Raw genomic sequence first — 27,168 nt, 5'->3', positions numbered from 1 at the left:
AGGAGCAGGGCTTTGGTGGCTACGCTGCTGCCCACCAGACTCTACCACGGCAGATGAAGGAGGCTGCTTTAGTTTTAGGATAACAAGAGAAGGTCCCACACGAAGAACTGTCTGGAAATTCAACACAATTCACACAGGCAGTGACGACTCACAGGAGCTGAAAACAAATCAACCAAAGTTTGACAGAACCTATGAATAAAGCGATTGCAGTATTAACTACAAATCGTGACTGAGGGTGAAGGTAGCAAGTCTTTTTGGTGCAAACAACTGGAGATAATGGAAATAGATGCTACTTTCTCATCTTAAAGCACCCCAAAAGCTCATGTAAACAAGCCTAAACGAACGAGACTTTCCACGCCAAAACCCTGCAGCAGAAGTGAAAGACAGAAAGCTTGGCACAAGGCAGTTTAAAAAAGGAGCTCCGCTAGCAGAGGTCCGCTTTTAGCACGCAGGAGAGAACTCGGCAAGGATGTAAAAATCAAACCTAAAATGCTGCAGAGGCTCTGGCCAGCACCTCCACGCTCTTTCTCACCCAGGAAACAGTACATTGTGAGGAGGTGGCTAGCCAGTTCCAGGCAGCATGGGAACTCTCACATACAGCACAATTACTGAAGATCCCTTCCCTCAGTAATGCTGATTATACGAACGGGAAAATCAACAACATGAGAAAGGCTGTGATACACATTAATACTATTCAGTGAAGCACCAGACACGCATTAAGATGGTTGGTAGACCACAAATGTGAAAACGCTCATTATCCGGTTGAAAAATAAACAGCTTAACATATCTGCTACAACACATTAAAGAGAAAAAAAAATATTTAAATATCAGTTTAAGAGTTTGGAGCCTGGCTTGTGGTTATCTCTGCTAAACATTTTTGTCCTGCATGACTCTGCAAAGAGTAAAGCTACGTACTCAGCAAGAGACAAGCTGGCTGCAACCATCTAATGAAATTTGACTCATCTGGGAATTCCGACCAAGGGCTCCGCACCACCGTTTCTGCTAAGCCGCGCGTTTTCTGTACGAGACTGAGAACGCCGTGCTGCAACTACGGGAGAAGCAGCGGTAATTCTGGATGGTTTGGCTCAAAAATCAGCGCCTCAGTCTGCAAATTCATGTCCGGGTAAAACTCTTGAAGCAGCCAAGAGAAACTTTGTGACTGTAAATTAAAGGGAAGGAACAGAGAGGGGAGGGCAGCCCCCAGCGGCACCTCTGTCGGGGTGCATGGATGAGAAGGGCTGGGGGCAGTGCTCCCAACCTGCAAGCCCCCCTGTAGATCAGCACACTGCTGCCTGCAGCTCCCTTCGGGCTGGATTACCCAATTTCTGACTCACCCAGGGGCTACGAGGGCAGTCTGCAAAGCAAAAAAGTGCACACAGTGGAAGATGATGGCAATACCCTGCAGTGCTGCCCCTCTCCTGGCTGCCTTCTGACCGCCCGGCACACCGGCCAGGTGGGATGCAGGAGAGCACCTTTCCTCTACGTGGCCAGGTACAGGCTTTACGGTGCAGGCTCCTGCCTCAGGAAAGGAACACAGGTCAACGGGAACGCAGCGGGAGAGCCTTGGAGAGTTGGATTTGCCTTTCCTGCTGTCATCAGAAAGCAGCCGTGGGCTAATCGCTACTGATAGCGTTTTGGAGGGTAGGAGAGAGGCACAACCCCTCACGTTGCAGCAGCAACAGCCGCCAGCCCGGCTTCCCAAGGCTCTGACACGAACAGAACAGAAAGCAGAGCCCTCATCTGCCCTAAACCAGCACCTCTCGCGCCTATGGTTAGGCTCGGCTCTGACCACCCGAAGCAGATGGGGGCCCACAACCTTTTTGCACCAGGCAGCGGCGTTCAGGCCCACACGTAGCACGCCGGACTGTCCCTGCACGGTTTCCCAGCCACAGACACTTCTCGTTTCTGAAGGTCACGTCCCAGCCAAGCGTCGAAGGTGGCAAAAGCCACGCTTGCTTTAAAGGCAGCGAAATGGTTTACATGTGGATCAACGGCAGGGACCCGACAGATCCCGCTGGGTGCGCCTCTCACCGCTCCTATCGTGGGGTGCGTACGGCAGCGCCAGATGCGATCTGTGAAACAATATTGGGGCTGCTCAGGGTGGGTCGGTGCACATCCAGAAGCGAGGATTTGGACTGCAGGAGCCTGGCGCTGCAGCTCAAGCCCAGTAAGGAACTCGTCTGCTTCCTTCCTCGCGGTGGGCCGGCATCACAGCTGCTCTGAAGGGACCGCAAGGAGAGGAGGGGTAACTGAGCTCGGGCACACGGGGCCACAAGGCCTGGGCTCCTTCCATCCCAGCCCTCTGTAACTTTGCCGGTGGTGACACAACTCGCTGACTGTGATTTGGGCACGGATAAGGGACGTCCACTGACCTGTAAATACAACTCCCAAAACATGCCTTACAGCAAACGTGAAGTGAAATCGCACAGTCGCACTACCTCGTGTTTTAATACCGAATGCCTTCACGTGGGATGGAAATGAGAGCTTTCTACTAAACAGCCTCGGTTTTACAACTACTCCAAACGATTGCCCCCTGCCCTACCATCTGCTTTCTCTGCTGTCTGTAGAGAAGCCCCTCGGGCCGGCTGCACTGGCAGGTACACGGCAAGGAAATCCCTCCAAAGCCCCCTGAGAACGGGATGAAAAGATGAAAGTGCAGGGATAAGCAATGATCGTCCGAAATAAACACCAAGATGAAACCCACTGTAGCACAGGAACATTTAGTTCAAAGAAAAAAAACTAATAACAATCAAACAATGTCAATTTTCAATTAGGTTGATTAGACACAAACTGGATAATTAGCAAATGGAACAGTAATACAGGAAGCGTAATACGTTTGAGATGAAATGAAAATATTTCACAGAAGTTAATTTATAATCATCTTCCTCAAAAATTAAATTCTTGCTCTACTACGGCAAACATAAGTACGTTATGTTTTGCACATCAAAAAATAATTAACCTATCCATCTACCATACAGATGTTCCTTCTGGGTGATTTCCTTTTATCGGGCATTCAGTCGTGCCTCGGGAGGTTTGCTCCCTGTCCCTGAGGACTGTCTCTAACTCCTTGAGGAACCAGGCAGCTCTCTGGTCGGGTTCAAAAGCAATTCGAAGTTTTTGGTGGTCATTCCAACCAGCAAAGCGAAGCAGGACGAGGAGCAGTGCCCCGCAAGTACCTAAGAAGCAGCGTGGTCCAAGGACTGGCAGCTTTTTCGCACCCCGAACAATTTGAGGCACCGGCTCTGCCTCCCCCTGCCCGCGGCGCTGCTGCATGGGGTCGTCCATCAGCCTGAGACAGGCAGCGCCCGGATGCGCTCACGTTCCCAAAGCGCTGCTGAGCACGTTAATCATTCGGGAAGACGGGCTGAGGATTACCGGGCGCTGGAAGAGACCCGATGGTAATCGCAGCTCCGAGATCCCAGCACGCCCACCACGAGTGGAGGCTGCTGCGCTCCCCCAGTCCTCCCGGAGAAACGCCGAGAGGGAGCAGCGCGTTACGGTTCTGCAGCTGGAAATGGGAATTTTACATTTCTCTCTAATGAACGTTTGCGGTCTTGTCCTGATCAATGCAAAGGTTCAAATGAATCGTCATCTTTGCTCCTATGGCAGCGGGGGAGAAAGAAATCCAAAAACACAGCTGGGAGCTTCCATCTCCCAAGGCCATAAATCCCTTTCCACGCTGCCTGGGAGTGAAGAAGTGCGTGCGGCAGAGGGACTAAGGCTAAAGGGCCGTGTAGTACAACTGGTATCCTCACCTTAAATTTTAGGACACGTATTAAACGTGTAACTCCATCTCCACTCCCTCACTAAATAAATAATTATGGGGCCAGAAGGTTAGGGAGCCTCAGCTGAGGCTGCTATGCTGCTACGCTGCCAACTGCTGGGGGATTTGAAAGCTTGACACATGCTGGAAGAGTATCACCTCATCAGTGCTCCCAGCTGGCCTGGGAGGCAAAAACCTGAATCTCGTACTCTTAAACGCGGGTCTCCAGCACACACACGAGCAGCCAGCCTCCCCTGACGCTCTGGAGCAACGCAGCGATGAGAAATTCATCGCGGGTACGGGAAGACAAAATGGCAACGAGCAATTGTGGCCCCGAGTATTTGCACGGCTCTGAGCGAGTGTTGTATTTCACGTCAGCAAATTACAGATCGCGTTGCTTCCCAGTCCTCTTCACTCGAGACATTTAAATCCGTGCCCTTCCAGACACTTATCGCCGTTCAAACTATTTTCTGGCAAAATAAGTGATTTATTATTTTTTTTTTCCAATTTTATGGCATTCACACCAACAGATACCTTGGGGGTAATGCGGATTTTGTCCCCAGAAGGGACTAGCCACCGAACTGGGGTAGCTGTTCTTCCTTCAGTGAAGAGGGATCGACTTCCCAACGCTGGCGAGCGCGCTCCTGTATCTGCTCGATAACACTTCTCCGGTACCCAGCCTGGCCCTAATCTCTCGGATCACACTTTTGGCTACACGCTGTGACCGCTCTGTTTACATTGTAAATAAAACTATAACTCTCAGGACCGGGGAGATTAGTAAATTGAAGCATCGCGCGTTTTTAACAAAGAGCAGCTGCCATTTATCTTTATGATACAGAAGGACGAGTCAAGAGCTAACCAAACTGACAAACGTCGGGACACTTGTCATTTGTTTTGTCACGCTATCAGGAGCTCCGCGTTATGATAAAGCGTCATCCCGTGCACACTATTTACGAGGATGAGCTTTTTACAAGTAGTTCATTGTGCGCTCGGGAGCCGCACGCTCCAGCTCCTCTAACTACACATGACAACGCTGAGCCCAGAAATTCACAGGGGTGGTTGTAGCAGTTTCATTTCCAACAGCGCTTCCATTGACTATGCTCCTCCGCTGAGCACGACTGTGGCAACTCGGGGGGCTGTGACGACTTCGTCCGCCGATCCAGCCATAAAATAACGCGTCGCTTGACGGAGAAACGCGGACTCTGCCCTGGGGGGTGGGGGCTGCTCCCAGCAGGACAGCGAACGCACCACGCACGCTGCTCCCATTTACGCCCAAACACACACACAAACACACACAAACTCCCTTCGCCTCGCTGACGTTATTTCACGTCTCTGACCAAAGCGAGGGAAGGTTCAGCCCTCTGACTGGCCTCTCCTGCCCACCGAGGCATCGCAGCCACCTCACAACCACCTATTTCTCTCTCAGTCACACTGGAAAACCGGCAGGCCGAGGGCAGGGGTGGGGGTGTCTGCTTCATTTTGTTTTGAAATACACCAGAGAATTGCACGTGGGCAAAGTATTTTGTTACCAGCTTTCTCCCCGAACGGTTGACACGATAATAAACCAAAGAGGGTATTATTTGCCAAACGCCACGGCATTCAAATAGTGAAATCTGGCTGCCTTTGGGGGAGGAGGGGGGTCAATAAAGAGCAGCAGCATGAAATATACTAAAGTTAGCACTTTGGGCTGCTAATTTTACATGCCTGCTTGACTACCACACAGCTAAAAATAGATAAAACAGATACGAATATAGAACAAAGAGATGCGCTGGACAATTATCTCCCTCCTAGCATGGTCTACTTGATAATGAGCTTTTTAACCTTCTTTATTTACAAAGACAGAAAAAAATAAATTTAAAGCGTTGATTAATGAGCTTTCGACCCACGGCAGAAATTATTTACATACGAATTTTATTTTTCTTTGTGCTTTCTCGTTCCCTTCCTACGGGGACACAATGACGAGATTCAAAACATTTTAATGGGGCATCAGGCTACTTGCCATGGGGCTGGAATGCTAAATAAGACTATTTACATCTCCTAAGACCCCGGAGAAGGAAATCGGCGCGATGCACTCGAAACACACGCGTACACCGCATATATCAGAGCTGATTTTAATTCACCGGGTAAAAAGTACACACTCGCTCGGGTTTATTAGGCCTCACTATTTTCAGCGAGGCTACAGGGATGATTATCTTGAGCTGCTCCGCCGTGGCCTAAAAGCAAACATTCTTCCCGATAAGGACAGCAGTTATTAAAATATAGCGTGACGTCCAATTGTTTAATTTAGGTTACAACAGGTGAAATTTTGAAAACCACCGCTGATAACAAGGGTTTTTCTACGGTTACCCCGTCCTGCCCGGTGCCATCGGTCAAAAGCTGACTTTCGAATTTAATGTTTAAGAGGGAAACAAAGCAGCAGAGCAGAGCGCAGGGCATCAGCACGGTAAACAAGCCCGCTCTCCGCTTCGCAGCCTTCCCCCGGCATCATTTGCTTACAAAATGATAATGTTTATAAACAGGCTCGACATTGTCTTAGGTCTGCGAGAAGAAAAAAAAAAAAAAACCCCGCAGGAGTTCACACAATAAGGCACGGCCACCCTGCGCAGGGGCGTAGCTCTAACCTCGCCCCGCGCACGACACCCGCGTCACCCCAAAAACCAGCCGCCAGCCCCAAAACGCCTCCGGCGGCGCCTCAACGGCGAGGAAAAGATACAAAAAGGGGAGAGGAAAAGGGAGGAGAAGAGACGCCCAGCGCCCGGAGGACAACCTTACCTCTGGGCCACGCAACCCGCCCGCGGATTTCGGGCGACGGTGGCAGCGGGCAGGCCTCGAGTGCTTTTTTTTTTTTTTTTTTTTTTCCTGGGGAAAAACGCCGCTCGGAAACTTCCTGTTTTGGGAAAGGGCCGCGGGGACGGGCGAGCACCAGGTCGGCGGAAAGCGGGGCGGTTCAGCCCGCTGCTGCTGCTGGTTTATTTTTTTAATTTCCAAGGGATGAGTTCGAGCGGCGGGCAAGTTGGGAACCTTACGTCTCTCCCTCCCCACACCCCAGTTTTAATTTGAGGAGGTAAAATTAAGGAGAGAGGTAACATTAGGAAGACAGACAGATGAAGTGTAAAAGGTAAAATTAAAAAAAAAAATAATAGAAGATGAAGAGAGGAAAAGATGAAATTAAAAGGATGGAAAGATGGAATTAAGAGGATAAAAAAGGTGAAATTAAAAGGAGGAAAAGATGAAATTTAAAAGGATAAAAAGATGGAATTAAAAAGATAGTAAAAAAGAAAATAAAAAAATAATAACTAAAATCAGGAAAGTTAAAAATAAAAAATAAAAAAATGAATAAAAATAAATAAATAAAATTAAGAAGTACAATCGAAAAGAAAGAACCAACTCCTATTTTATTTCCTACCACTACCCCGGCACCCCATCACGGCCAGGCAAAGTTCCCAGCGGTGATGCAGCCGCCGGGCCGGCCCCGCTCCCCGCACACCCCTCCCCCGGTCCGATCCGGATCCCGCTCCCGGTCCCGCTCCGGATCCCGCTCCGGATCCCGCTCCGGATGGCGATCCGGCAGGCCGGGGCGAGGCGAGCTCCTTACCCAGCGGCAAGCCCTTGTTCAGCAAGTGCGAACTTCCCATTGAAGCGCTGCGCCCGGGCGGGCGGCGGCGGCGGCGGCGGGGCGGAGGAGGAGGAGGAGATGGAGGAAGAGGAGGGGGAGGAAGAGGCCGCGGGGGGGGCACGGCCGGGCCGGGGCCGGAGCCGGGGCCGGGGCTGGGGCTGGGCCGGGGGCAGGCGGGCGCCGCCGCGGCATATGGCGGCCGCTGCCTGGGCGCCCCTCGGCTCCGCCGCCTCGGCGCGCGCGCGCCCGCCCGCCCGCGCGCATGCCCGCCCGCGCCCGCGCGCGCACCGCCCCCCTGCGCCCGCCGCGCGCACGCGCACGGCTTCGCCGCCTCCGAGCCGGCGGAGGCTCGGGGCTGGCTGGCTGGCTCCTCGCCGCCGCCGCCTCGATCTCTTGGTGCACAGAGGGTGGAGGGGATGGGAAGAGAGCGGGGCGGGCGGCGGGATTTGGAGGGCAGCCCTCAGCCCCGGTGGTGCTTTGAAACTTTTGTAGTGGGAGATACCTGCTGCTGTTCAGTGTTAACACTGCCTTCAATATCAACACCGCGTCCAATGTTAACACTGCATTTAATATTATCACTGTGTCCAACGTTAACACCGTTCAACATTACCGCTGCGTTCAACCTTAACCCTGCGTTCAGTACTAACGCTGCATCCAACGTTAACACTGCGTTCAATATTAACACTGTGTTAATGCTCACTGCGACCCCCCAGATTCCCCAAACATCAGCCCTTCTCTCAGTTTGTTATTTTCTGTGGCTTTTCCCCCCTCACAAGTGATTACAGACCACAACCCGCTCATCCTGCCGGGCCCCGCACCGCCTCACCCCAGCCCTGCTCGCTCACCCCACACAGGGCCACAGCAGGAGCCTAAGTGATAACAGTTCCTTTTTTCACATAGTACTGGGGGAAAATGGTAAATGGGCAGACAACAAAAAACAAAACAAGACACTTGATATGGTGCGCACTTAAGGAGACGTTGGGTGCTGCCTATAAGCACTGAGGCACTGGAGGAAAGGATCTGGACGCTCCAGAGTCCCATAGCACAGGGTCTGCTGGTTATCCCCAGCGATCGATGTGCCCTTCCCCGGTCCTGTGGAAGTCAGAAATCCAGCATCTTGCTCCTGTCATCTGAAGCAGGATGGGATTGGAGACTGGGGTCAGGCCAGCTCTCCAACAGACCCAACAGAACCTAAAATGGTGGGTTTTGGCTCGTTTCAGTCTTTAAGGGCAGACCCGGGGCTCCCCATACACTCATCTCACCCCTTGATGCGCCTCACAACAAACAGGGTTCCCCCGGAATGTAACCTCATGAGTCACCCTCTTCGTTTTAGAAACTTATTATTAGTTATTAATTATTATTGATGGCTCATTTGAGGAAATTATTAGCAATTATTAACAATAATGATTATTTATGGATCGTTTTGGGAAAATATTAATAACTATTAATAATTTCTCTCGACTGCTCATTTCAGGAAATTATTCTTAATATTTATTATTGATGGATCGTTTAATGAAATTATTGAGAATAATTATTGAGAATAACCATCGGTGGTTCACTTCAGGAACTTATGACCCCCGGTTACCACCGCTGATGGCGGCGGGGCCCCTTCCCGCCCCGCCCGCCACAGGGACCCGCGAGCCGCCAAAACGGCGGCGGCGGCGGCCGCCAACCAAAGTGTGCGCGGCACCGCCCGGCTCGGGCGGGCTGGGCCCGGCCCGGGGAAGGAGGAAGGGCTGGGCCCGGGGCTCAGCCTGGGGGGGGGGGGGGCTGGGTTTGGGGACCCCCCCCCCCCTCTGTAAGCTAAGCCCCCTGTTTTTAGGAGCCGCTGCTTTTAGCTGACAGATGGCCCTTGGCGACTCGGCCCCGGCTGGGCTTTCCCCTTCGTCCTCTGGGTTACCCGGCAGGATGGGGAGGTGGCTCCCAGGACGTGGTGGTGCAGCCTCTGACCGGCCTCCATCTCCTCCTGCCTCCACGGGAAGGGGGCACGGGCATCGACAAAAAAAACCCCTCAAACAGCCCCCAGTTCTTACGCTTCCCTAGGACAGCAGCTTGCCGAGCGCCTCGGGGGGGGGTTGCGTGAATAAACTCGGCTTTAACCGCTTTAAAGTGGCTAACCGCTTTATTGACGTTTATAGGTGTTAGCAAATAGGGAAATGTATACGTATCAAAGCTCTGGGGAGAAAATGGGGATTTATTTTTATATATTTTTTTTCTTCGCTGCCATGTGGCAACGTATCAGCAGGAGCAGGCATTAGGGATAGAGCGTGCTCAGACGGCAAGCGCGGTGTCTGCGAACAGCAATATGGACATGGAAGCATCTCGGGGGGAAAAAAAAATTAATAGCGAAAATGAAAATTCAGAAAGGAAATCTGAGCTGAGCTACGTGTTTTTTTTTATATAGAAACGTAAACAGACACAGGCAATGAGACCGTTTCCTCGGTGGGGTTATGCGACTGGGCAAATGTTTAGTTCTGAAGTGGAGCTGCTGCTCCGAGGAGGGAGGGGAGTGTGGTACAAAATATTATGACAAGGGGAGTGCTCTAAGTGAGGATAAGTTGGCATGATGAACAGATGGAGTATTCAATAACAGGAGGTTATTAATACTGCAGTTTGGTATTCTCTACGCTACTTCATGAAGGGACTCATATGCTTGCTCTTTTTCTTCTCTGATTGTATGCAGACTTAACAAATACGCAGGCTGTAGGTAGTGACGTCCTTACTCGCCTCCCTGTGCACGCGTGCACGCATCACAAATTCATGTTTCCTGGGAAAACACCAAGGGCTGGGTCCTCGGCTGGTTGTAACTGGCCGACTGCGTTTCTTTCAATAGCAGCGAGCTGATTTGCACCTGCTAAAGGAGAGAGGTTATCTGACCCTGTCTCCCAAGTCGTGAGGTCTCTCCACCCTGCTCTTCCACAGCTGCCACAAGGCACCTGCTCTAGGGAAGGAGCTGGGAAGACTCTCAGGGTGGAAAAGGAAACAAAATAACTGAGGAGGGACTGAAGTTTAACTGCAGAACGCAATGCGATGCTGTTTCTGTGCAAGAAAATCAAGCTTGATTTCACCCGGAGTTCGGGGCTTTCTTTTCCTTCCCCTCTATGTGGCTTTCAGTGGCCTAGTTTTAGACCGGGTATGAGAAAATCCAGGAGCAAACCAGCTGACTCCAGCTACCCCCATCCATTTTATTTCCTACGTCTTCAGGCTCGCCTCTGGGTCACGAAACATTCGGTCCTCTTCACATCTTTTGGGCTATGATTTGTGCAGCTACAATGTAAGTAAATATTCCCCAGAATGTACAGAATGTAACAATTCCCAACCTTTTATCACAATTTGGCACTGATGTCACTATAACTCAAAAAAAAAAAAAAATAAATAAAACCAGTAACATTACACTGCTGAGAGTCTTCCCTGTTTTGCACCAAGAATTATGGCATTTTTCAAAGCCCCCAAACTGTTTCCTGCCTTCTTAAGAGTCAGCTGGAGGCACACGTGCTGAAGAGTAAATACATTGCTTTAAGTGTATCTGTTAACAGCCATATGTATAATTTAAGTACAAGTTTTATTCCCCTCAGAATCTCTAATCAGAAGGGCATGACCTTGGGCTTTCACAAATTAGATACATTAGGGTAGGATATCTTTAGCAGATGTGACTTTGAAGATACTGAAAGAGGAAGTTTTACTGTTGTATCATCTAAGCATGAGCCAAGATACTTGCTGAATTCTTTTTAAAGTGAATAATGCAATTTGACAGTATTCCTACATCTAGATACTGCGATTGTGTACTTACAAATTTTCCTTATTTCGCCATGGCTGTGTGTTCTGGCTCGTTCACGTGTGTTTTTCCCTCATTATCAAACATGCACCGTTCATAGGAACGCTCGTTGTAGCAGTTTTTAAAGCCGTCATTTTAAAACCTTTGTGCACTTTTTAATCAAAATGTAAGATCTGTTTCAAAGGAATATCTTAGCTTTTGTCAATAGTAAATCTCGCAGATGCTATTAGGAGATCCTGAAAGGGATTTATGTCAGAAGAAAAGAATGGCTGAATAAAGCAGGCTCAACATTTCAACTTTATCCTAAAAATAGATCTTGAAAATGTGTAATCAAAATAAGTCAATGCAATTTATTTCAAATCTGGAAGGAAGACTTTGGATTTAAATATTTCCTTCTTTCACTGAGATCCTGAAAAGCATTTGTTAATAAAACACACACATACAGATCAGTCTACTTTCATTTTGCAATTGCATATAATTAGAGCTTTTTTTTTTTTTTTTTTTTTTTTTAATGTATTACTTCCTCTGTGTAACTCCCCACTGTAGGAAGTTAATGCTTTCTGGTAGATGTGAAAGAGAAAGGCCATTTTGGAGAACCATTTTCAGCAGGTTCTGAGGGGAAAATGGAAAAAAAGAATAATTGACAAAAGGGAGACATTTAATCTTTAAGAAATGGTGGTCATTGCAAGCATGAAATAAAATAGAGGACCTTCATCTACTGTAGAAAAGAAGGTTTACCAAAGGATCAAAGCAGTAGATTAAAGTTCCACTTAATGAACAAGAAGTTCAGCTGTGTCAAACATTCAAAGTCATTTCTGAAATGCCAAACGCGCGCTGCTCCTTTCTCAAAATGGAATGGCTACACTAGCTCTATACTGGAAATAACAGCCACACAAAAGTGAAAAAGCTCGCAGTGTGCTGAATGAAAGGAAGAATAAATTCCCTTCAAACCAGTGAACACAAAAAACCTCTCTCCTCTGATGTTATCTGTATTAAGTGACTAAGGGATTTTCTTCTTGATCTCACCCTCTTCATATAAGTGCTAAAACCACAAGAACCAGGGTGGAATTAAATCCTCTGCATTTTCTGGTTATCATGAAATAAGAAGTATCATTTTCCATCTAGTCAAGAGGAGTTAACAGACCGTTTCCAGGAAGGTCTGCGTTCTGGCTGAAGAGAAAAAGAAGATAGAGATGAACAGCAGAAGAAACCTATCGAGAACCATTAGTGGATGTCAGCCATTGTCCATCTGTTCACAGTGGAAGCAGTCCAGACCTGAAGGAACAACTGCAACCTGCCCCATATGGCTCGCTCCCTTCTGCGCTGCCAGGGCTGCTTTGGGGATTTGACATTGTACGAGGTAAAGGAGAAGCAGCACAATCTGTGTTCCCAGGAACGGAGAGCCAATTAACATGAAAGAACAAACAGTGTTTGTAACCCAGGGGGAGGCTTTCTCCTTCTCACCTGTCTGAAATCTTGGAGCCCGTTCAAATTGTGTAAGTTGCAGAGACGCTGTGCTGAGGCTCCTCGTCCCAGGGAAGTCCTTAGAAAGCTAACTGCGGCTACTAACAAAATCCTGCGGGCAGCGGAGAGCTCCTCAATCAGCGAGTGAGAGCACTAATCCAGCTGTCTCCAAAGGTGTTCAAACAGGCGTTTGGGAAGAATACATTACACGAAAAGTTCCATTAAAAATTCTAATACAACGTCCTTTCAACATAATGAACGAGAAGAACAACATTCTGCGTTTGCTTTTACAGAACTGGGTTGTAGCAAGCTACAGCTGAGCAGTAATTTGCTTCTTAAGTTTTAAATCAGTGGGCCTGGTCATGACGCAAGGTGTTATTTTCTGTATGATGAAGGGCAGCAGGCTCAGACTCACGCAGGGCAGTTACGACATCTGATTTCCTCTTTCTCATGAAAAATAGATACTCTTTGTGACGCTGCGCTCCGTACGTCAAGACGCAGCAAGTGAAGTGGCAGACAGACATACATATCAAAGCCAGCTGCAGGGATCAAAAACCTGCAAGTTTGTAATACATTCAATAACCTGTTTGGTCGTAGTCATTTCACAGGTAATACGGAAAATAATTAACTCTCCAGTGGCCAAGCAGCACCAGCATAAGCAGCACCAGCATAGTATCCTGAATGAACTTCTTGTCGGGATATGTCTTCAGTTTTGTTACAGTCTTTGCTACAGCCACAAAACTCAGTGGATACAGAAATTCAAATTCAGAAGCGACGCGCAGGAGGTGCATTCACTGCACCCAGGGACATACCAACACCACCGCCACTTCCAGAAGACAGCAGAGAGATGCTCAGGAGTTTCATCTCTGCTCTGCTCTAGCTCTGAAGCCATGAGCAGTTAACTAATGTTACTCCAAACCCGAGGCAATTTTCTGCTCAGAAGTGGGATTTACTATTTTGGGCCTGGCACGATGCTAAAGCAGCAGCACTTGGCACCTTTAAAAATGCTGTGCAGTCCTACCTGCTTGCTCTGGCACTAAGGTAGTGGTCCCTGTGCTGTAAGGCGATTTGCACTCTGCCGTCTCTTTAGTTCCCTCACAACACACTTAAGACCTTATTTTTGTAGAAGTTACACAACTAGGAGCCAGAAAAAAAGCTGTAGTTGGATCAGAGATAATTTTAAAGTTGCTAAACACTTACTTTCACACTTACAAATTCATTCATTAAGTGGCGTAGAGAATATCATGGTTCTGTGTTTGAAACGTATCACAAAACTGAGGACTCCACCAAAAATTATAAAAAAGTGTATGAAATCAAAGTAACAGCTCACTAAGTACTCATCTGGAGACTTGTCTCCCAACTAACCAAGAGGATAACACATCTGAAAAACCAGGAAGGATGCTAAAGGATGCAAAAAACAAACCGGTGTTAAATAAAGTCGCTTTGCTGCCATGGGCCGTGAACACAACCACGCGCGAGGATTACAGACATCTGTGACATTGAAGTGAACCCTCTTGCTTTGTCAAATTCACTTGGGATGATTACAAGTTATCAGTCTTGAATTTCATCCTCTTCCAAACTGAACACTTCCAGCTTTGTGCCCGTATGAAATACTGCACTGCCAGCACTCCGCTATCACCCACCACTAAGATAAGAGAACGGTTCATTAGTGAGTAAAAAGTGACCTCTAGTGAAGCATCGCTCCAGAGCCTGAAACACGCGGCAGCTCCCAGCAGCGCCTTCCCTTCCTCTGGCTGATCATGTCCATATACAATTAAAATCTGATAATACCACAAAGTAACAGTCGTCAGCATTTGTGCACAGACACCTTCAGTATCTGCACGTTGCACAGCAGCTATAACAAGTGGCAGAAAACCCTTGGCTCGCCAAAAAAAATGAACTCATTTGTTTGAATGTAACAAAATCTACCTACGGATAACTATTAAAGAATTGAATGGGCTGTGATAAAAAGTGTAAGCTCTAACTGGATCATTTTTGACTCGCTTTAATTTCATTTTAAAAGTAGTATATCCAGAAATTTGTAATAAAATTAGAAAAACATCCTATTAGATGTGTAAAAAACAGCAGCAATCTCCACAAATAGCCCTTTGTACTCTAAGAAACCAGAAAAATTAGAATGGAGAAAACGGCAGCAAGTAAGAGACAGGCAGTGAAAATCAATTCCATAGTTACAACATATGGAACAATATAGAGGCAAGGCAATCCGTAACAGGGAATGGTTGATGATTTTGGAACAGTAAAAAGAAACTAGCAAGATTTCATGACTAAAATGCATACCCCATTGGCCACGGAAACACATTCTATATGTGGTTATGTGGTGTGTCTCCATAAATCTAGCAGCAAACTAATATTTTTATACCCCTCCTAATAAGTGTATAGTTACCTAACAAAGATTTTACAGGCAGTATTAAAAGTAAAGTAATTTACCTTTTTTTCTTTTACTGAACCAAAATACTGATTTTTGTGCAATTTTTTTTTCACTTGTGCTTAAGATTTAAATCTCAACAGCTGACAAGTAAGCTGCAAGAAATCCTTATCAGTATGCAAGGGTTGAGACACAACTCGAACCCTAAAAGACATCGGTTTAGGTGGCAATTTACACAGTAATAAGGTAACCACGTACCTTTGAAAAAGCTCCCTTTGTATTACTGAATAATGCAAAGAGAGAAAACGCCTGTTATCCTAACAAAAACATGACTTGATCACCCCACTTGTATTTGTATAATACACAACTTTAGCGTACGAGTTGATTCAGGTAGGTGATAATCAGTATCAACAGATTTACCGCTACTCGAGTTTACATTTATTGCCAAATACTGCGACTTATAGGCTAAGGCAGCGCTTCAGCACCTCACATGACGGCATTATGTTAAGATCTCTGGGTGAACTTGCCAAAAGCCTGACCCCGTTACAAGAAGAAAATGCTGTGGAGGGACACATCTCATGAAAGCGTTTGCCAAACCCTTGTCTTGGGAGTGGTTCAGCTCTTCCTTGTGGTCAAAGGGTACCTGATAGATGTTGTGTTGGCTTTGTACCATGGCCCATCACAGCTGTGGTCTTACAAGGGTGTTTTTGGGAACTCCACCACCTCACAGCGACCGCTGCAGATCATGAAGGTGGTTACTGTTGGGCCCGGCAGGTGCAGGAAGGCTGCTGTGCGGACGCGCTGGCAGCGCTGACGACTCGTGCTGACACTGAAAAGCCCACAAAGAGTTCATCCTGCTCTACAAACAGAATGCATTAAAATAAAGGCAAGAACTTTCTACAGTAGTTTTACAACGTAAGCTTCCGACAACAGAGGGCTACGCAGAACAGCACTGGGAACACTATATCAGCTTCAGTTAATGCCATGTTGCTTATCTTACTCTTTTCAGGTTTTTTTCATTTCTTTTGTCAAGACAATTATTCAGTCTCTTAAAGTATGCTGTCGTCTTCTTTATGAAACCGGGTATCTAATATTCCTTTGGTGTAATAAATTATTTCTCACTACGCTGACATGCCACGTGAACCTCCAGGTCACAAGAAACACATTTAACAATTAAACATCGGCAGCACCGATGCAATCAAAAATCCAAACGATTTTGTTTCATCACCTAATTCTAGGGAACATCTTATGGCATATAAACACTCAAGCTACTTGCTCCAATTTCCCATGTTTCACTTGGGTCCTACCTGTCCCTAAGACCAGAAGAAGAGGCAGTGATATTAGAATCAGCTTTTATTAATTTGCATTATTTTATGCATCTGAAGGAGTGATCACAGTACTGGCTTGTACATCACTGTGGGAAGAGGAAAGTTCAGCAGACGTAGACAAAAAGGGAAATACTACCACGTCTTTGCAAACAGATTGGGTTCTTAATTGAAATGATTTGATATGCCTTATGAGCAGTGCAAGATATAGCACAGATGTAGAAGTCACCTTGGAAAAACGTACTTTAAGTTAACTACTGGAGGCCAGAGAGAACTGAGCTGCAATAATAAATAAGTGTCTATAGATAACGTATAAATAATTAATCAAATTTTCCTGAAGGACCTGGAAACAAATGGGAATACTTTGTGTATGGCTGTACTGTGCTGATCTCTAAGTAACGTGGCTTCTGAGACCCATGACCCAGAAAGGTTAAAGTTGGTGTCTTTCCCAGAGGCTGCACCTACGTGATTAACATTACAGAGGCACCCACATCAGAGAACTATCACAAGAGAGGAATGAACATAATTCATGTAGATAACAAATAGTCTAATGAAAAAAAAATAAATGAAACAGCCCACACTACCTTGGTTCAATTAGAGTGTTTTGAATGTTTTCCCTTTCAAGCACCACGACTGTAAATTCAACACAGTATCAAGTGCTGAGCAGAAACGGAGGAGTTTTTGTTTGCTGAGGTCTTACAATCGCAATCAGAGTTGTGTTCTCAGTCTGTTCCCGGATCACTCCTAACAAGAGATTTCCAATTGTCCTAAAATCTATGGATGTTTTGAGATGTAGACAGATGTCTGCGAGGCCACAGGCTGAGGTCATCAAACTCATCTCATTTGTGACCTAAGCCTAGTCTCTTGGCGGCCTTAAATAAAAAAAGGGGGGTGGGGAGGAGAGAGGGGAAGGACAGAGAGACACCAATGAAATTGTTTGCTAATTTACCTAGAAAACCGTTCTCGTTAACTTTTAATTTAATAAAACACATTTTTGTAGCATACACATCCAACGTGATGCACATTGAGCAGAAATACATCTGGTCATCTATCATTACTGCTCCTTGCAGTGCAATTATTCTTTCTGGCACTATTAGAAGTCAACCGTCTATTATTTCCTGAACATCTAACCAAAGTTTTCAAGGACTCATCTTTAAATCTCATTTCAGAGACAGTTTCACTGTACTAAATGGGTGAAATGGCTTAAATTTATACATATTTTACATAGATCTTTATCATTGAACAGTTCAGTTTCTCAGCTCTTTAACCATCCAAGGCAAAAAGTGGCACGCTGATGCTGACATCATTTCTACCGCTGAAGGGGAGATAAAATTGGGTCTCTCGAAGCTGGAGGCAAAATACTACAATGGATAACAAATATTCCTTGTGTATACATCACTGGCATGTCTGTCTCTGTTGGGCGCTGAGTGTACGTCGTGGGGCACAGAATGGATTCAGAAGAGATTTTTTTTGTTTGAATCAGTTCATGCGCATATGCAGTATTCAAACAAGCTTGTTCTACAATCACTGCTACCTGCTCGCTGACCCCAGAGGTGCCTCCCAGCTTAAAACAGCCATCAAACCCCCAAAACACTACCAAGTATGCAAATATATATATATATGTATACTCATTGCACAAGAGTTTTTATTAAAAAAGGCAAAGATACATTGACAGTAAATTTTCTGTACTTCTTCCCCTTTGGTGGCTGCAGGGTAGTCTGAATTTTTACATATAACCCATTGTTATGATCGCCACTGTTACTGTTCTGCTCTCAGAGAAAGAAAAAAAAAGAGAGAAAAGGAGAAAAAGGTTTTGTACAGGAGCATTAAGAGTTCCACTTGCCCTGTGGCGAATGGGGAAAATATGTCAATGTGAATTATTGTACTGTCTCCATGGATCAAGATTTCTCTTAGTGCTTTCAAAATTCCACTAACAGAAACAATTGCTAAGAGCATTTGCTACTTAGCCTGCTATGCTGGAATTGAATAAGACTGTAGGATCAACTCATGCTAAAATATTATCTTTTATATTGATTTTCTCCCCCTACATTAACTCAGGAAAGAAACAGCTAAATAATTTTAGCCAGAAAAAACAACACATCACTCTCACAAGGACGTTCAAAGAACATAAATAATCAGGATAATTACAAAAAATAGAATTTTGAGCAGCTCACACTACCAGGTATGTGAGAACATCACAGTATAATTTTACCTCTTTTTGATCCAAACAAGTTGTACTACGTATTCCCCTTGGTACACACGGAGTTATGCTGCAGAATGCAATATGTCTTTTCTACAGGAACCAGGAACACCCACACAGATGCATTAGAAAGAATAATTCTAATTTTGTGCAGCTCCGCATGCATGTCCGTGTTCGAGCCAAACACTAATAGAGATCCCACGTTCATTTCCTCTACTAGAATGCTACTCCATGAGTATTTGTTAAAGGCCGGTTTGTATCTCTTTTGTAGTAGCAGATTACGGTCTCGATAAAGTCTGACTGTAGAAACTGATGGGCCATTGTACAAACATCTATTTCCAAACTAGATCTGGCAAACGAGAGCGCAGAATGAGTGACTGATGAAATCCGGACACTGCAAACAGGCACATTACTGATTATTTCTACCAAATAGCAAATCCTTCTCATTAGCAAATAATCATCTTGATTTTTATTCCTCACCAGGATTCATAAACACCCAACACCTAAGGTAACCATGAAGGCATGAGATATTAGAGGTTTGCAGGATGCCCGAGTTAGCGCTACACGATGTTCTGGCCAAAAAATTAGTGCTATACAAAACTGATAAAAACAAACACATATTAAAAGGATTAGGAGTCAGTTAGCTGACAGACCCTAGGACATATTTGTCAGTGAAAATCTCTCTGAATTGAGATGTTTCTAATGGGTATCTGTCATCATCTTCACGAACAATGCAGACACGGAAAATCTTGGCCAAAATGACTGTGAACATCACAAAACCAATAATAGTTGTCTGTAAAAAATAATAGCAACAGTCCAATCACACAGGCATTTTGGAACATGGATAAAGGAGGATCGCACCAACAAAACGTGCCTTGATAAATCCAAAACAGAAAGCTTTGCCATTAGAAAAGACTTCTGTCACACTGACAGCGTAGGGGACTGGAGCCTAAAAAGTGGCGATTCTGGACGTGCCACTCAACTCCAAGTTGCACACCAAGACAGGAGGAGATCACGTTTCCCTTGAAATAGTTAAATGCAAGTGTGGGGAAAATTTTGCCATTGTGGATGGGATTACTGAGAAAAACAGTTAAACACTGCTGCCAGCTCTGGCATCCGTGGTTTGTATGTTGGAAAGGGTGCAAAAATAGAAGTCATGCTGGAGAAAAATGTCTTAAAGAATGTAGTGTATTCAGATTACCAACAAAAAAATGAAAGATACATGATTACCTTTGTAGAAAGAAATACCAGGCACCAAAAGACTGTATTTTCTAGGTTGTTGTGGGTTTTTTGTTGTATTTTTGTTTGTTTGTTTTGGTGGGTGTTGTTGACTACACTACCAAGGGTTATGTTGGTGTCTTCACCTCCTCCTGAGTACTTCAAAGGCGTTCATGAAAGATCAACACCAGCACAATAAAATCTTGGGGGCTGAGCTATATCAGGGATATACGCGATACAAAGCAGTTCAAGGTAACCAAGAAATTCCCTTCCAGCTCTATGCCCTGCAGAGCTGCAGCTCTAAAAACTCACCCCTAACTGTTGGCTATTGCTCCGCTCCCTGTAGGCACGAACACAACGGATGATCTCAGTCTTTCGTTGGGCGTCACCTATCAATATAAAACTTACCCCATTCCTGACGTCTGTTAACAAGAAGCAATTATTACCGAGAAGTTCTGATGAAGAGGAATGTCTATACTATATAGTACCACGAAAGAAATAAATTTGAGAAGAGAGCCCACAGTGGCCCCTCTGAAAGCAGTAAAGACAGTAGATCAACAGATTTCAACTGGACTTCAGCAAGAAGTCCCATGCAGAACCCACACTACTGAACTCAAGGACTTTTAGCAAGAAATTAATAACAAGTTGGCTTTATTGTCATTAAATAACTCAGAGACTTGGGCTCTTATGCTACCCAGTGCACAGCAACAGGGACGTTTGGAGTCCCACAATGAATAAACTGTGCCAGGTCTGCCAGCCATGCTTGAAGCACGGGTCTGCAATGACCTCAAGTTCATACTACCCAGGGTATGTCACTGGCAGAGGTGTTTCCAGTGACAGATGATGAGATGGCAATGCGTACTGCTTACATACCGGTGCTACTTGCCGTCCTGCTTGGGTTTAGCTCAGTTAGCACTTCCTTAAGCACCTCCTCTATCATGCACGGCAAGACTATTCTTGTATCTGACAAGTAGAACTGGATGTTGCCCATCAATTTTTGGTATTTAAGTTGCTGACATCTCAATTGATGACACAGCACAGTCCTTTCTGTTCGGTTTGCAAAAACATTGCGTAAGATGGAGCCTAGAGGATATCTGTTGGCAAGTGCTTTTGTAAGGGAACCGAGGAGTCTCGTAACTGGGAGAAATTAGATGGATTAAAGCACAAGCCAAGATTCAGGAAAAGTACAATCAATTCCCGACTTTGTCACCAGCCTCCCATCATCCTTGTCATCCTAAATCACTTCCCTTCTATGTATCCAGGTTCTTCATCTTTAAAATATGTATTCACTTATTAAACACTCAAGTTTGCTGCGAGAGCTAATCCATAAAATATTTAGACCTCCCATTACAACTGAGGAGTCACCGTCGGTAGATACATCTAATGAGACCAAGGACAGGTATACATTCAACCCTGGTATAGACATTAGTTGTGTCAGTAATACGTCACCGTCCCAGTTTCAAAAGGGTATGCAAAGCTTAGATTGTGTTACCCTTAAAGAAAAACCTTAAAGCAAGACCTGTAAGAAGCAAGCTATATAGCCTGCAGCTTGCACTCCTGCTCTGTCGCAATGCACCAAGGTCTCCCAACATCCAATTAATTGAAATGCCTACTGCCAGCAACAAACTACACTAGAAATTTGCAGGCCTGTAAAATTATATTTGTTTTATTAAAACTACTGTGTTTGGGAAATATCACCTAGAGCAGCCTCACACGGAATCGTGTGCATATTTTAATATACTTCTTGGTATTGCCTACTAGTGCTGAACATTTTAATGTTACATGAAAAGTGAAGTTAAGGAGAGAGGAGTGGTCCTTTGTAAGGTCCAGACAAGAAAATCCTGGCAGGTCCAGGTTAGGAAAAAACTTGCTGTCATTCTAACACAAAAAAATGCTGTATGATAAAAAGCCATTTGGGAAACAAAACCATACAAATGATGACAGAATCCTGTTGGGTAAACCCTTGAAAGATCACCGAAACAGTCATAAATTAGTCATTTGGAGACATGAGTATGAAAAGTAGAAATTAAAACCAATAAAAATCATATTCATCTGTCAATGAAACATTTCCACGACCAAAGAAGTTGTTGTTGTTGGAATCAGAAAGGACTGCCAATGCCAGTCCGGCTTACATTTATTTTTTTAGTGATAGGTATATCTATGTTGCATAAAAGAATTAGGGTGTGTAAGACAGGATTGCTTTCACAAGACGCAAACGACTGGCTACCTCAGCTCCTTGCTTTTAGCAGCCTGTGTAACCCCACTCCTATCACAACTGCGCTCCTTAATACCACGTGGCGGCTCCTCCATCTGCCTGGATTCTCCTCTCACCCTGAATTTTGGCTTCACCCAGTGGAGAGGTGCACAAGTTTCTGCTCGAGTTGCTGATGTCGCATCACCCGGCCTCGTGTGCACGGATCCTGGCACCCCGGCCCCAGCTCCCCGTTACGCCCCCAGCGCTGCCACTAATTGCAAAACCACTTCTTGGAGAACAAATTCTTTTTCTGGACCCCATGAAGAAAACGCGCTCATAACTTGAGAACCGTAGGAATTATGGCACATGAAGTAAGTGTGAAATATGTATTGCTCCACAGTTTACACAATCAATTAAGCCTGAAAACAGCATTTTTCTGTACTTAATTTTCCAAATAAACTGGAATATTTTATTTTTCTTTACGGACCAAGCCGTGATGCTGTTGAAATCAATGACAGTTTGCCGTTAAAGTGAATGAGACCCCAATGTGGTAAGACTGAAGTTTCAAGTTAAACTTGTAACTCGTTACTGCGCAAAATAACAATTAATGCAAGCTAATTTCTGCTTCCCAGAGCTCTAAATTATGAACATGAAACAAAGATCGCTGTTATTCAGACAGTAGTTTTCAGGTGGTTACAATGAAAGACCAGAGGGATTCAATTAAGCATTTAATAAACTGTAGAGGACAGCACAGTTCAGTGTGCCAAAATAAACTTCAGCTCACAGCTGTATTAGAAAAGTGAAAGATTTTCAGTAAAATAAATCCATATTTAATTAGCATGCTTGCTATAGCTGAAGGAATAACATATGCCATCACAAAGTAAATGTTTAAATCGGGACTGTACACTATCTTGGACGTCGCCTGCTTTACGTTTAACCATACCCATAGCTTTTTCTGATTTTTAGAAAAACACAGACAGTAAAAGCAAATTTTTACTACCCTGTCTCCAGGTACACCACCCAACCCATTGCACATTAGCCATAGGCAAGATGATAAGAAAACCGAACACCAGCTAGACAGGTATTTGTGGGATGAGAAGCCGCAGGAGCAGAACAGCATCTGCATTAACACCCGACGGGGCAGCATACGAAGTTGAAGGGGCAATTTGAAACCCTTTCCAGGAAGCCCTCTGAGCTCGAGCACGTTGTTCACGCCGTGGACCTGCCCACCGACTTACCTCCTGCCCTCGTCCCAGCTTTTCGCAAGGCTTAGCTAAGCAGGGTCTTCCCTGAGCGTTAAAAGGGCTTGCAAGAGGACGGTGTTAGTAAGTTTATTGGGGGCATAAAATCTTCACTGGCTTTGTCCTATGCTCCTTACTCTCCTTTAGCATAGGCAGAGTCAACGCTAACGCCTTCTCAGCGAAGACCCAAGTGAGTATGATTCAGAAATAAGTGCAAACTTTGAAATCTGAAGATACTGGTTATAGTCAAAAGCTACAGCTCCAACCTAGTATCGTTGGGTGCCTTCATCTGCTGATGCCAGATGAACAGGATCTTCTAATTCAATCGAGCCCTGCAACCCTCCACTTGCTGCCAGCCTCAGGGTAGAGCACACCCCACTGAGCCCCATCAGAGACAAGTTCCAGGTCCTTAACCCTGCTCTCGCGCTGGCAGGAACCTCTTCTTGCCCTTGACATCCCTTTCAAGTCTCAGCTTGAGCTTGGATTTTCCTCACACCATCCCTGCGTGCCAGGGCAGGATTTCCAAATTCCTCCTTTGCAGCCTCTCCCTTCTTCCACCCATACCTTGCCCTTTTGCACTGGCGCAGCCCCTGCTGATACATCTGCTTGTCCTCCCGAGCCGTCCTCCAGGAGGACGCTGTCCTCAGGGTCCTGCCAGCTCCTTGGGCCACCAACGCAGCCTCTCATGTGACCCCCACCTTCCAGAATCCCAAATCCTCCCCTCTTGCCCCACGTTTCATTGCTACCTCCCTATTACCTCCTCCCATTTCCAAGCTCACCGGAGGCTGCAGGATGACTCCTTCGCAGTTCCAATTTACATAAATTGTTTTCCAAGCAATCCAGCCTCATCGCTTGCTTCCATGTTTCATTCAGGAAAAAGTTTTTTTTTTTTTCTTTTTAAACAAAACCTAACTTAAGAAACATTACGATCTATTACGGGACTTAGATGACAGCTTAGTAGCATCTAAAGCCCTACTGGGAGTGAAATTACAGCTCATATGATGAGCACGGCTTCTATAATTTAATTCAACTGTTGCCTAAGCCTCTCCTTCAGTTCTTATCTGTGCTAAACAATATGAGCAATGGTACGACTGTTCAGAAAGAAACAGCCATTTAGTTATTTTTAGGTGAAGAAAATGCAACTTGAGCAATTAAAAAAAAATAGCCAATACCCCAATTACCCTCTTCTGGCAGCCACACAAGTATCATCCTTTGGTATAGTCTGTACATGTGGTTATAGACCAAGTTATATAAATGGCGTTTTAGTAGTAGATGCACAAGCACAACTAAGTAAATACATCACACTTAAAATTCAGCGATGGAACCTTTTTCTTTTTTGCATTCATCACTACTGAAAAGAGAGCACAGGGTTGTGGGTTTTCTGTGTTTTGCTTTGTTTTTTATATAAATAGTAACCTGACTTCAGGTGATCTAAGTGCAAACCTCATAATTTAAATATGGCTCAATCTGCTAAATGTTCCTATCAAAGGAAGATAATTCAAAACTCCAGCAAGTATAACTGATGACAAACTGATTTTTGTTTTCCTACAGAGTTTGCTTGGGTTAAATAAAATTCTAATAGCTTTCATATTTTATTTAATAGCAAATAAACGACACTAGAGATGAAAAATGTGGCCAGATTATCAAATATTTGTTCATAAATAATACATGGAAATATTACTATACTGATGACAGTTATTAAATTGATGGCCTTTTCATTCCTAATCACTAATTTCAGATCATTTTTTAAAAGTACGTTTCATGTAAGTGTTTTTGATGCTCATTACCTCGAACCACGTGGACCAAATCACAGGAGTGATTTTCTGGGATAAATCACTGAACTGAGTACAGGGGAAAAAAAAAAAAAAACAGATGGCGACATGCCAAGGCACTTTTGTACCTGAAATCAGCATACCTGCAGTTTTTAACGTTTTAACGTTGACTTATTCTGATTTCTCTCTGTGTGAAGACGCCGCAAGCGGCGCGGCGATGTAGGGGCGCTGCACAGCCACGACTGCCACATTCAGGCGGCTGCTTTGAGACAGAATTTGCTTCTGGGGGTAACCTCTACCAGCCTGCGCTCACCCTCAAATCCTCCCCAGTATTTCCTATGGCATCAGCAATACATAGGGTAGGGGCAGGTTTGGGTTTTTTATCACGCACCTGGCTATAGCAATGAGTGGATTTCAAACTGGCACTGACTACACTACCTAAAATAGTTCTTTATCAGCTACTAGGAAAAAAAATGAGTCCATTTTTGATAGAAATAAAGGATTTTAGTGAAAACCTTTTCATACGGTGTTGAAATACTACTAAATAAAACATAGGGTGTGTGCTCCTCTTGACTTCAATATTTAATACGGCCTAACTGCAAATTTTGGCAGTTCCGTGCGATAGTACAGAGGGAAAATAAAAATGTCTTGTTGAAGGTAACATTTCTACATCCTACTTCTGACGGAGGTAGATGCAAGAGATCTGTTGGATCCTGACGATGTTACTGAGCTGACTCCATGCGGATTGGTCTCCTGCATTACCAGACTGAAAGACAAAATCTGAAAATTCTGCTGACAGCTTCTCGTAACACAGATTTATGTTTTCTACTTATTCTGTAATTTGATCACAATTGGGAAAAAAAAAAAAGGAAAACAACTGTGTTTATTTACGTAACAAATTCATGAGTTACAATCAGACACGGCAGTACCTTAGAAGACACGCACAGATTTCCCTATACTCACCATGACAATGAACAAAACACTCCAGTCCTCTCTCAAAAACACCCTTCGAGCTTTGGAGTCTACCCTAAAGATAACTAAATCTGGTTGATTTAGTTGGAAAAAAATAAAGTTGACCAGAAAAGGAGCAAGCCCCAGAGCTCAGGACCATGCCCTCCTCCATCCCAGAATCACGCAATGTTAGGGGCTGGAAGGGACCTTGAAAGATCATCTGGTCCGATCCCCCTGTCGGAGCAGGAACACCTAGATCAGGTCACACAGGAACGTGTCCAGGAGGCACTATCACGCTCCCAGCCGGCACGGAGAAGCTGCCAGCCCCCCAAAAACCACCTCCTCGGGACATCCTGCATTACGTACCGCCGCCGTTCAACCTGCGTAACCGAAGTTGGCATCTCCTGGAAAACAACCACCTACGTTTCCATCCTCCCATTTATAATACACACTTGGCAATGGGACTTTCAGTAATTTCTGCCTTAATATCACAAATATTTTGATGCCAAGGGTTGCAAAGAAGATGAACAGATTTCACATCAGCGCAGACCGGTATGAAAACAATATACCCTGAGGTTATCGAATTTACTTGCATTATCTGTCTGCTTCTCAACAAGGAAATTTCTCCCTGTGAATAGCCATTTCATGTCCCAGCCAAAGGGAAGGGTAATACAGCTGTGTCATTTGATTAAAGAAAATCTCCAGGAAGTAAATATTTGCTCTCTGCTGAGTACCTGGCAGGTTTGCAGCTAAAAGGGGAATTAAAGTGGGCGTGAGCTACGTAGAAGGTATAAGCAGGAATGTAACAATTACTTACATAGAGAATTATTACTGTAATACGGCATAAGGCACAGAATGACATAGAATATAGCGTTCCCAAAAGCAAGGGCAAAAGAAGAGGACCCCTAAAGGCTGTATAATCTAAGAATAAAGGAAAATAAAGCCCCAAAGTGTTCCAGCAAGGCCAAGTGGTATCTCAAAAATCTCTCGTGGGAAGAGGCAGCTCTCCTATAAAATAAAAGCCCTGCTGAAAATAAAATATTGGACTGGAAGACAACACGCCACATCCAGTATCTAAGTCCATATAGCAGATAGAGGGAAATAGAAGGCTACAAAAAAAATATATATATGCATATGTTTGTGCGTGTGATGCATCGAAAACCAAAATGGGTGTTTGGGTAACAAAACACCAATTCAATGGATGCAGATTGGCCATCTCTTGAAGTGTTTAAACAGGAGTTTATCATTCTTGTATGAGACAGA

General features: G+C 45.0%; 1 protein-coding gene across 12 annotated transcripts in view; it reads right to left on the bottom strand.

Moving 5' to 3' along the window:
• CTBP1 (C-terminal binding protein 1) overlaps positions 1 to 27,168 on the bottom strand; it is a 147,371-nt gene that overhangs the window by 60,222 nt on the left and 59,981 nt on the right. For 2 of the 12 annotated variants that reach the window (XM_083836290.1, XM_083836295.1), the window contains exon 1: positions 7,359 to 7,605. The exons of 4 other annotated variants lie outside the window; for them this stretch is intronic. In XM_083836290.1, the coding sequence (XP_083692416.1) occupies positions 7,359 to 7,398 (40 nt within the window). In that variant the 5' untranslated portion in view covers positions 7,399 to 7,605. Of the gene's footprint in view, positions 1 to 6,535; positions 6,572 to 7,358; positions 7,613 to 27,168 lie in introns of those variants that run through there. 6 more of the 12 variants (XM_083836298.1, XM_083836302.1, XM_083836293.1 and 3 more) reach the window with 6 other exon arrangements.

This window comes from Anser anser (genome assembly GCF_964211835.1).
Source record: "Anser anser genome assembly, chromosome: 4".
Taxonomy (NCBI): Eukaryota; Metazoa; Chordata; class Aves; order Anseriformes; family Anatidae; genus Anser; species Anser anser.
Note: the sequence above shows the minus strand (reverse complement) of the source record. Positions and strands in the feature narration are given on the sequence as shown.